Source organism: Clavelina lepadiformis, chromosome 5, assembly GCF_947623445.1.
Source record: "Clavelina lepadiformis chromosome 5, kaClaLepa1.1, whole genome shotgun sequence".
Classification (NCBI taxonomy): domain Eukaryota; kingdom Metazoa; phylum Chordata; class Ascidiacea; order Aplousobranchia; family Clavelinidae; genus Clavelina; species Clavelina lepadiformis.
The window spans coordinates 22,546,746-22,558,914 of record NC_135244.1 but is presented as its reverse complement, the minus strand read 5'-3'; the positions used below and the strand labels follow the sequence as shown (position 1 = coordinate 22,558,914).

At 35.5% G+C, this 12,169-nt stretch overlaps 2 protein-coding genes and 1 long non-coding RNA gene across 3 annotated transcripts in view; 2 read left to right on the top strand and 1 right to left on the bottom strand.

The window, feature by feature from the left end:
• Positions 1-12,169, top strand: part of LOC143459601 (uncharacterized) — a 218,744-nt gene that overhangs the window by 191,195 nt on the left and 15,380 nt on the right. The window lies entirely within an intron of this gene.
• On the top strand, positions 5,089-12,097 carry LOC143458842 (uncharacterized). Its single transcript, XR_013117713.1, has 2 exons — positions 5,089-5,250; positions 11,701-12,097. It is a non-coding gene; the product is annotated as an uncharacterized LOC143458842 (long non-coding RNA).
• Positions 9,379-11,665, bottom strand: LOC143460394 (fibrinogen-like protein 1). Its single transcript, XM_076957884.1, has 2 exons — positions 11,343-11,665; positions 9,379-10,226 (listed from the first exon to the last, which is right to left on the bottom strand). Exons 1-2 carry the CDS (start codon positions 11,623-11,625, stop codon positions 9,511-9,513), a joined length of 999 nt encoding a protein of 332 aa, XP_076813999.1. The 5' UTR covers positions 11,626-11,665; the 3' UTR covers positions 9,379-9,510.

Sequence of the window (12,169 nt, the reverse complement as noted above, 5' to 3'; positions counted from 1 at the left end):
AGTGATTGCTCTGTCTAGCCAACAACAGCACTACATACATATTTACTAAAAAGAATATTTACCAACCGAACAAAAACTTAGTCAACAGTTTCTCGATTAGATTTAAGAAATATCAGAATATAGCTTTCAAGGTCTATCTAATTGGCTATTGTGGTATGGGCTAGACTGCATAATTTGGAAATTTTCACGGAGATGCCAGGGTCACAAAATTCTAGTGAGCAAGGAAACAGGTGATGTTCACTGTATCTGGTACACAAACCACAATCGTTGTTTGTGTTTCTAGTGCACTCCGGTTTAATTTTAATTAAAACATAGTAGTCGTTGAAGAATTTATTCATTAATTGAAGCTCTTTCATTAGCAGTGAAAAAGAAAAGATGTAATTTCCTTATGTTGGTTTTGCCACTTCTTTTCAATCCAGGGTTCAGATTTTCTCTTGGGTGTTGGAATAAAATTTAGTATAAGCTAAAAAGCAAATAGGCCTACAACATATGTGCGAAGTCAAGAAAAAAACTGTTCAACTTGTGTGATATCTCACCCAAAACCAGCAAACTGTGGGGATGGCGATGTTGATCGTTTCAAGTTGGCCTAAAGCCAAAGGCTTTAGTCTTTCTTTTAGAACTCCTAGACTATTTTTTATTTGACTCTGTTGTATATGCTATCTCTGATTGTTTCTTTCACCCAGGACAACATTCATAAAGTCTAAATTGTTATAGGCCTATTGTCCGAAATATAGTCATAGTCACATCAGAAACAACTTCATCACCATTTCACATTCGAATAGAGCTATCACTTCAATTGAATAATGAGCGAGCCAGAAGAGAAAAACAGACAAAACTGGAACAAAGAGACTGAAGAAACTAGCCTATAGGTTGGCCATTTTAACCCAAGCCTATGCTTTTTTTATCGAAACCTACCAGCCAATCAGCGAAATACACGCTATTTCATTACTACATAAAGACATGTCATTTTATGTCTACGAGCTTTTTACCCAAGTACCATCACTTTATACATTGTGAAACGAAATGCTACTTGAAACACTTCAACTATAGGTCAGTAGGTCTATGTCGGTATAGCGCTACACTGTTTGAATAACAGATTGACCAAGAATAACACCTGTTTAAATATTCAATTGCATCTAACTGGAGAACACACAATCGCTTATTAAGATGCCAATTATATAACTTATTACAATTTATTATCACGACCGCCACAAAACTTTCCAATCTAGCGATCTCCACACTGATGGTGGCGACCAATCAGTGTACAAACTGTTTTGTACCAAAATCTTTCCTAGAAGAAATAATGACAACTATGAACTACGCTGAAAAAGAAAAGGTCTAAAAAGATGCTGACTTTCTATTTCTTATGCTCCTGCTTAGGCTAGACCTACGCTCTACGGTACCACTCTTGTATGGATCAAAATGTGGTCATGGTATTTGTTTGGGGAATTTTACCTTCTGTTGCCATCGCCAACAACTCCGCAAAATAATCATAGAATTCAAATAACAAACTGATTTTGATGACTAGAGTTTTTAAAAAACTGAAATACTTCATAAAAGAAAATTATCACCAAAAAATCACAACCTGAAATATGCTAATAAGCTTTAAAAAAAGTACATTAATTTAGTCAGTAATTTGTGTAACTGCATTATTCTTAACACGCAAATATTGTAGGCTATGATATAGAAAACTTATTTTTATACTAGTATAGCGCTACGAAAGACATTACGCTGTATATATGTAGTTGAGCTGTTCCTGGTCAACGATTGCGTCTGCCTTCCCAACCAGCATCTGTTGGTCTTTTCGTTTCAACTGACTTCAAATTCGAATTTTGAAACAAGGAAAAAAACAGACTTTTTCGACAAATAGACGTGATGTCCGATAAGGTGGCGAACGTACCCGGTATATCGAGTACTACGTTCGCCACCCTGTCAGATAGTAAGCGACAGGACATCACGTACTCGGTACCGGTATTTTGGTGTAAAAATCCTGCTGCGAATGCAATGTTTGTCGTTATTATGCCTTCGGTAAAGGTTACTCCAGGTCAAAACTTATGTGATGTTATTTGCTTGCAATTTGACTTCATATTTCTAAACTAAAAAACATCAACAGAAATTAAAATTAGTAATTAGGATTAATTAACATGTATTTTTTAAAACATAATTGTTAAAATTCTAAAATTATGACGTGAAAAGTACCGAGTGTTGGGACCGATGGAAAGTTCTCGAAAAAAGTAACTCGGTAGCCTACAAAGATTCGGTACTTTTTTGCAAAGGTAATGACGGTACCGAAATCGGTACTGAAAAAGTACAGCGTTACTGCCCACCTATAATAAGCTACAAGCAGTTTTTATTACAAACGAGCTTGATATTTCGATTGCGCCGATGTCAAAATTGGCTTAACTACTTACTATGAGCAAAAGCGAATAAAAATATGCCATCCGTTTTTGTGCGCTACAGAAGGATGAACTTGTATGTTTACGTACGTAAATATGCGTATACGTTTTGCGTAAAAAAGCGGATTGTGGATACTGTTTAAAACCACCTTTATGCTTTAATTGTGGTCGGTTTATTTGTGTGGCAGCATCTTACCTTAACAATTAAAGCACGTTTTGCGGAACAAATAGAGCGAAATAGATTTCATCACTTTTTGGAAGGGAGAAGAAAGGAAAGGAGTAAAAAACACGGCATTTGCATTCTTTTGACTTTTCCAATACTAATCTGCATGGAACGTCATGTCACGGACTTTTTTCACTTGTCGCCAAACTCTTTTCGATGTTTAATCATCATCGGCAAGGTGCGGTAAGAATTTTCGCTGAGGACACTTATGAAAATTACATTCATTGAAATACTGGTTGTACCAGTGAGAGCTATCGCCGCCGTTTACGTCTCGATGCCCCATTTACCGCTCGATGAAGCCAGTGCCCCGCCAGTGGATATTGCGACACTGCGGAAACAGGAGCTCAAGCTGTCGAATTTCGCTAGGTAAATGGGGAGACCGGTAACTGACTGAATTTACGGTTTTTCGTAAAATATAGGATCATGCTCGATAAGAAGGATGATGATCATGATTGGTGAGATAAACCAACCACACATCACGCCTATAATCTCATCCACGCACCCCTTCCATTAAAAAAACTGCTCATTTTTGAATGTTTCCACGTTTGAACTTATTTTCATTTTCTAGGAGTGTCAGTTGACACATTTGCTTTTATGTACCGACGCCTTAATCTCTACTTTATACTAGATTTCGGAATTGTCTGATAGACTTTTGCCTTGGCTTGTTTGCGTCACCGCGCGGATCAAAATGACGAAGACAAAATATTGAAACATTACGTTCTATGTAATACTGTATAAATGTCGGATACGAAAAGCATCAAATCTTCCAAGTTGGGAATTAGTTATAGGATAATAAAAAAATTTAATAATTAATCAAATACAGGGACTTTAGTTTTTACGCGTTAACGCACACACATTTTAGCACGATCTTTTCAACACGACATTCAAGTTCGTTTGTTATTGGAACTTTTAGTCTGATCTCTTGCTTTCGACCTGACCTGGTATGGGTATACATTGGGAAACAAGTTTTCCTTCGGTGCAGCTCGAAAGTTCATCGAGGCACTCAAGTACTTTTGCCACGATAAGGCAGTAGTCTATTGGAGAGAGCTAAATTGGTGATTTTGAAATTCTATCTACTCTTTGCACTTTTAAAATTGCGTTGGCAAAAACACCAAAAAGATTATTGTTCGCATCGTTTGCACGCGGCCTGAGGTAAGTAGCTTACTGTATTTCTAAATGTTGTGGCTCTTTCGTGTTTTGAGTTGTGCAGACCTGGATTAGACGATACAACTGCAGGTAAACTGGATATCTTACAATGAAAATAAGTTTATATTTAGCACGGGTTATACAACATAAATTACAAGCTTTTTATTTCACCCATCTACCTAAATTGTAAAGTGGAAAGCATTTTAATCGGGATCACGAGAAGTGACCGTGAACAAACTCACCGGCGACAACTGGTAGTGGACAACTGACCGGCAACAAATTGGCCGGCGATGAAATTAACCGTCGATAAATTGGCCGGCGATCAAATTAACCGGCGACAAATTGGCCGTCAAAAGGTCAAAATTCTAATTCACTATCTAGTCGCTATCTAGTCACTATCCAATTTAGTATGTGTATTGCAGTCAAGGTTGCCACTCGTAGAGTTTTTTGGCCCCTTGTAGGGTGTAGGGTGACCCTACGGGTTTTTCACCTTTATTCATAGATTTCCTATTGTTACATGCATTTTCCCGGTCTAGACGAGTTGTTTGATGAGATTATGAAACAATACGTTGTAGCCTATCTCATGTTGTAACAATGGACTCATTGCAATAACAATGGACACTTTAGTTAAGTAAATTGTCAGATTGAAGCTGTACGTCAGGACGTCGTCAATAGTTACAAACAAATATTTACTTTACATATCATATACTACCATCAACTTAAACACAATAATTCAGCACTTGCACGGTCAATTTACCTCCCGGTCAATTTTCATTCCGGTAAGTCTGTTCCCGGTTAGTTTGTTCGCGGTCAATTTACATCACAGTCAGTTTGTTCGCGGTCAATTTACGTCACGTTCAGTTGTCCCCGGTGAGTTTGTTCGCGGTCAATTTACGTCACGTTCAGTTGTCCCCGGTGAGTTTGTTCGCGGTCATTTTCCCGCGGTCATATGTCGTGGAACCATTTTAATCATCATTCAGAACACGAAAAAGAGAATGCTTTCCTCAATTACCAAGCCAGTTGCCCTGAAAGTTTAAAATCACTCGAGCATAGCATGACGCAGGATTCTGCACGTGATAAAAACAGTTTTGTTTTGTTTACAAACTAGACGTCATTAATGTATTCTAAGTTTTAACAAAGCGCATTCTGAAGAAACAATTAATTCTAAAATGTACAATGTGAAAGTCAAAATTGAATTTGTTTTAAATTTATTGAGTAAGGAAAGGTTTTAAACTACCGGTAACTATTGAAGGTTTTATTATGAAAAAGACAAAGTATGAAGTCTAGTTGCTAAAATCATCTTCTTGTGTTGATCCAGGCTAACGTCAAAGATTTGGAATCTGTGTGAACTGCTGCTGGTTCATTTAAATTAACTTTAACCAAAGAAAGACTGCATTATCGATATATGCTACTGAAAGAAGTACGGTACCATCATGAAGCTTTTAATAACTGTTGTGACAACTATTGTTTGGTTTGTCGCTGGAGGTATGTTCTTGTGTTTAAAGAGATAAATTAAAATTGGCTTAGACTTAATTTAAAAACTGACCTGACGAAAAACGCTTTTCCTAGTTAGCCTACGTCTTCCGTATTTCCGATCTAAGTCGAGTTTCTTTTTAAATTGTGAACGTTTTGGCCATTGGATTTTATATGTAAACATTTCAAACATATGATTACGGTACCGGTAGGCTATTAGCACATGAATAGTAATACCAGTGGCATAATAATTAATCAAAAAAAATATATATTGCCAGACTATTGCATAACTTCTCTCTTAAAACGCTTTGAATCCTCAGCACTGGATTTTTTGGTTTATACTGGTATGTTCATGATACCGTACGTTACCTGGTTATTGTAGCATACTTTGCTTTACGACGTACGGTACCGTACAATGCATGAGAGTTACGTAATTACCGGTACTCGTGGTAATCATTAACGTCGCATGTAGGTAACAGTAGCCGGTGGGAATTCATTTCGTAATTAGTCCTTCTAATAAACCGGTAACTATGGCATTTTCGGACGTAACGCTAAGTTAATACCACCCAAATTGATTACGCATTGTTTGTTGTATGCTGGTTACGCTAGCTACGTAATAGGCCTATAACATCATATCGAATAATTCTGTTGTTGTGGGTAACATTTAAAATACTGTTAAATAAAAACTAGGCAATATTTTAAAGCTCTTAAAATTGTGTTAAAATGTGAAATCTTGACAATACGAACGTCAAAACGCTATTGGCTATACTCTGTGCAAAAATACTTTTAATTTAAATTAAGGTAAAATTTAAAACTTGGTAGAATTTGTTATCAACCATCATGATGTGATAAGCATAAGTACCGGTACTTATTGTCTCAATACCATAGGATAGGCAAACGAACCACCATTGCAACCCAAATTTTTTTGCAATCACTGACCATGGGCATGAAGTTTCCACATATTTTGTCCTGAAGAAACACTAACAAATGGCAATAAGATGGCGTAGTGCTTAAAGCTGGCCATGATGATAATGACGTGTCTTGATAGGTGTTCTCTCTTTTCTTTTTCCATTTTAAGCTTTTTTCCTTTTAACTTTTTGGCATCCTGTAATATTTTTCCTGTAACTGCTTCTGTAGTTTTTGTCCAAGTAAAATTAATCACAAACTTTAACTCAATTTTAGTTTTTGATGTTTATTTCAAAAGGTTCGTTGTTAGTAACTGCTTTTTCACAATTTGTTTTTAGATTTCGCAGAAGGGAAATTCCCTTTTACACAGTTCTATGCGTAGATGCTGTTTTTTATTGCTGGCTATTGTTTGTTTTGAGTTGGTTTCATTACTCATCCATGAAGGCTACCAAAATCGTACTGTTTGTTTTGTAAATTTGCTTGTGCCTAATTAAAAGCACGTAAAGCTGTGCAGGAAAAGTTTGGCTTCGTTGTTTTTTTAGCTCGCAGAGAAACTCCGTTTTAGAAAGTTCCCTATGCAAAATTGGGGTCTAGTATACCAATGCACAACCACAGGATGCCTTTGTATAGTAGACCCCAACTACTCAAATTGGGTCGTCATTTGGTTGTGCATTTGTCTTACTAAACCCCAAAATTGCTAGTGATTTTAATAGATCTCTCACTTTGCCAAAAATGTATGAGGTATTTTATTCTTAAACTATGTTTCTGCATGATTTTATTTAGTCTATTAACCAGTATTTAGAGAAGCTTTTATGATTTTAACATGTTTTAACATGTTTAACATGTCTAGTGTGCCACGGACTCTCTAAGTTAGCGCCCGTGGCTATAACGATGGAAGGTTAGCACGGCTATCAAACCCAGAATATGTTTAAATTTAAACTGCAGACTTGCACTAAAAACATGATGATGAAAAAATGCTTATGTCTGCCAAAATATCAGCTTGACTTTTATTTTATAATATTGTGTTTTAATTATTGAATGTTTTTTGTAATTTGGGTTTCGTGGCGGTGCTGATGCTAAAATGTTTCTTACATTCATTCATTACTATTGTAATGCTACATGCTAATTTTGCCCTTGTGGTCTTTTCACTTTTGTTCGTCTAATTTTTTGAAAATATTTATTGTAACTGCTAATATGTTTGGGACTACCAGCGTCAGCACAATTTTTCATCCCCAACATTGAAGGCGAATATAAAATGAATGAATGAATATCACTTATGACAACGTACAATTTTTTCTGTTTCACTCCAGGCTGGAAAGCACCTCAGAGGTGCAGGACATCTAAAGTTCGATGCAAAATGGTGCATCAGGTTCATGTAGCAGTTTGGTAGGCAAAATTGAGAGCCTGTTAGCTCAACTTTTTAGAGCTAAATGTCAAATGCTGTGGTGCAGTGTAGTAGCCATATTCTTCAAAAGTCTCAAGGGTGCAATTGTCTTGCTTTACACTATGGGTTCCATGGGCGCCTACTTAGGGCTTGCAAACCTTAACAGGGTGTTAGGATTTTTAAAAGCCTAGAGTGGCTTAAAACATTAGCGGCTCTCTAAGTTTGATTTTTAAATCTTTAATACTATTTTACTCGTTTTTATATCTATCAATGTAAGTGCAAAACTTATTTTCTAGAGATCATTTTGTAGCCTATAATAAGGCTGACTTATTTACGGTATAAAGACCGATTTTGGCGTAAACTATTTGTGCTTTTATCGTGATTTTTAAAAGTTGTGAGGAAATGCCTTTTGTTTTAAACAAACTCACATACTTTTGGCAAGTTCAGCCATGTAACATTTTTGTTTCTTTAATGAATATTTTTATTTGTGACTTGGAAGTCCTATTGTTAAATAGTACGTATAGTTACGTCTGCATGCACTTTGACACAGCAGGCTTGCTTTACTTTTTGGCTTTATTTTTAACCCTGCAACTTGCATTCCGCTTGAGGCTGGTGGTTTCTTCTCTGCTTTTTCTTTTGCAAGCGGCAAGATGCCAAGTAAAATCCTGGAATTGCAATTTGCGTGTTATTTCAGATCTTCAGATCTTTTGTTTATTTCTTGTCACTTTTACAAGATTTGATTGTTTGAAAGTAATTAAATGTTTTTTTTGCTCAAATTTGAGTCTATGGGGATTAACAGAGAAAAATTTGTTTTGTGAAAGCAATAATATTTAATTAAACCTATTTTACGAGATTTGTGTTAGCTCAAGCTTTTCCCGTAGTTTGCGTCATTAAGGATTGTTGTGTAGGGTATCTGGGGCAAGTTACTTATTGTTATGACTGATTGTGATGACATAACGTGATGCCACCTCACAGGCCTGGTCACTTTCTTAAGCTGAAGCCAATGGTCTGTTTATTAAACATCTGAATGTAATTGACTTTAAAATTGCTTTATAAGGCAAATTATAATATAAGGCCAAACTGAGTTGACACCGCTTGACTATGACTCATGTCAAAGATCTTCGATGTAACTCATGTGGAATACACTTTTGCCAGAATACAACTTACTTGTATCATAGTTTATGATTGAAGCTAGATCCAGGATGTTCGGACATATTTTGAAACAAACAGCAGTACTTTTTATTTAGAAGGTTCATTTTATTTTTCATGACCTTAAGCCAACAGTTTTATATGAAACGAAGTGGTTTGGATTAATAATGTGTAACTGTATTTCAGCTTAATTATCATCTAGATTTGTGAAAATCGAGATGCTATTTAACAGATTTTTTCGGATTTTGTGTTAAAAGAAAAATCTACTACGTGCACACTAGGTGCCGTACTTTTAGTCGCTGGAATAAAAGTATTATACAAAACTTTGTTGTTTTGCATAATTTGTAGCAGCATTTTTTAAAATTAACAGAAAAAATTACTGTTGAATCCCTTCAAAATGTGACAATGGATGTCACAGAAAATGCCTTGGAAGTTTTGTGTTGACCAACTGGTATTATGTAGTTGATGTCTAACTTTTTCCTACACAGCACTCCAATCAATTCCTTTGAGGCAAGCATTGAGCAAGCATACTATTGTGATTTCATTTTATGTTTTCCAAATTTGGGACACTTTTTGGAAAAGATTACCTATATAAGCTACTGAAATTTTCCTTAAAATTTGTGGATTTGACAGTAGTTTACAACTTTTATTGGCAAAATTTAGCGACTGGATTTTTTTTGCTTTTATATAATGTGCTGCTATTCAATATCTATAGTGGTATAAAGCACAATTTTGCAAATCTGACAATCACTACGCAATGTACAGTACGCTATTTTTATAGTAAATAGATTAATAAACTTTGGAAATATTCATAAAACTGGCATTGGAGAAGGTTAATGCATTGTCCGTAATTCAGCTTTTCCATGGTGCAACGCTATTGATACAAATCTTAAAGCAGTATTGTTTGGATTAAGATTAATCCAACCTCTCCACAAAATCAATCCTGAACTCATTTCTTGCTTGAATTTAGGATAAGCTCCATTTAAGTTTGCTTCTTTGCAGTAAGAAAACCACCACCCTGACTTTTCATTTCTGGCACAATGCTGATGCTTGTTATTATCATTGTCTCTATCTGGTGTACTGAATTTGTATCCAGTTACTGGTGAAACGCTAAAGTTTTCTTTATAAGTGTCATCTATACTAAACACATCTAATAAGTAATGTTGTGTTTTGGATTTGAGGTTAAAAATTCCATACTGTACAAATGCCTTCACTCCATCCCAGTCTTCAAGATCGAATCCAATTGCAGGTGTTTGTACAACTGTTCTACGTATTTGATTGACAGTAGAATTTTGCTTCGACAAACGATACATATTTTCCAATCCAAGCCAGTGTTCACCCCTTGGGTTTCCAAACCCTCTGAAATAATCGTCCCATCCCCTTTCAAAGTTGATCTTCCCATTCATTCTTCTTTGTATTGTTGTCCAGCCCTTCTTTGTTGAAACAAGCTCCATATCACAGTAGACGTAGGTGAACTGGAAGCGTTCCTTGAGCCAAATCGGGTAGATACCGCTTGATGTTGAACCGCTGGCGTAGATACTTGTGCATTCTGGAATAAGTACATAGTTTAAGTTTGCATAGGCTATACAGGCTATATGTAAAATGACAGGCCTGGCCACTTAAGGCGAGTGACTGCTTAATTTTTGGCAAAAGCTTTCTAAATAGAAGATTCTGATTCGCAATTACTTTGGCTACAAATGTTATAGAATGTGAATAATGGAAGTTGATTGTCGGCCAAGACCATTTCAATCACGTCGGCGTCAATGATTTTAAACAACACATAAAATGATTAAATTTCGAAATTTTATTGTTTTTAAGGTAATGACATTTCAAGGCTGTTTTTCGCATGTACGGTGATTTGGCTGATAACCCAAAAGGTTTTTGAACAGACTGTAGGGCTGGCTTATATGTCCCATCTCGTCTTTTGGTCTGATATTTAAACCTTACAAAGAAGGTATATAAGAAACAATACACCTATGACAAAATTGCTAGATGCCAACGAGGAGGGCAGTTCACTGCCCACCTGCCAAAATGTTCCTGGCCAGGCCCGATAAAGTGGTGCTGCTTCAACTTGCTACAGTTTGTACAAAGGTTCAAGATAACTTTCTCTAATTTGTTTCTAAAAGTTTTTCCATTTTTATTTGTAATTTTTTCAGTCTTTGATTACATTAAGGTGTTCCATGATCAAAAATGCGACAAGTTGTTTCTAATTGCTTGTATTCGGTTCAGTATTGGTTCTAAAATTCAGATTCGGTCAAGTATTGCCTTGTACTTAACATTGTGTAAAGGGTTATTATTTTCAGCATTTCTACGTTCACAGACACCTTAAATTTTGATTGCATGAATATGAAAATAGTGAAATCTGCCAAGGCATAATGTCGTGCCATAGTGCCAAATATTATGTCCATTTTAACTAATTTAATATATTTTATTAGTTTTCCCTTTTATACTGGCAGCAAATGGTATGTTAAGTTTGTTAGATTTAGTACTTTAATCAGAAAATGCGGTCAATTACAAAAACTTTAGTAGTTTCCAGTGTTGGTAACAGCTTGAAAAGTTGTCTACTTCTGTACAGACTGCAGCAAACTGAAGTTGCACCTTTTTTGTCGACCACCAAAGTAGAAAAAGAAAAAAATTTTATGTTTTAACTTCTTTAGATTATTACCTTTGTGTAATTCGTTGTGTAAATAACCAAACTTGAATTGATTTTTTGTGAATTCAGCAAACTTTTTTTGTACTTGCTGTTGATTTTGGCAGTTTTGCAGGTGATGAAAGTCTTTGTTAAATAAATATTGATTTCCTAATCTGTCACTAATTTTTCTAACTTTCTTTAGTATATTACCAGCTTGACTTTCAACTGCTTGACAATGCCACAGATAAAAGGGCAACAAAAGCAAGCAATAATAAAACCAGTTTTGTTTTAACGACATTCCCTTCAAAAGTGACATAACTGGAGCTGTTCTGGTCTGATTGTCATCAACTGTTGCTACTGATTTTACTAATAATATTTCTGTATATTTCAGGCTGCAGTATGGTTCTAAGAAATGCAAGCGGAACAGTTAAATTCCCAGCTGCAGAAGAATGTAATAACAACACCATGTTGCCTGGTATTAGGGAGTGGGAAATTCCACTGAGGGAGGGAGAATTTGCATATTTGAGATTTGAGAAATCAGAGTTTGAGTAAGTTGTTGTTGGAATTGATATGTAATTTTTGTTGTGGTATCTTGTATCTATTCTGTGGAAAAACTCTTATAAATGGTCATATATATATAATTAAGACTATTTAGGTGACAGAACTATATCCATTTCTATAATACATGTAAGTACTGTAATATAATATGGCAGTTTAAAAATCGTTTTATAATTAGAACCCCTAAGATTTTACTTTGAAATGGGCTTGCTAATATCTAATAAACAATATTGGAGCAGTGAAAATTCTCTTTAACTATACAATGTATAATTTGCACATGTTTGATACTTTTACAAAACTTC

Bases quoted from the DNA above. Each gene is read 5' to 3' on its own strand.
- LOC143460394 (XM_076957884.1), bottom strand. From the start codon at position 11,625: ATGTCACTTTTGAAGGGAATGTCGTTAAAACAAAACTGGTTTTATTAT. The intron at 10,227-11,342 runs GTAATAATCTAA...TACTTATTCCAG, and splicing joins ACACAACGAATTACACAAAG to AATGCACAAGTATCTACGCC.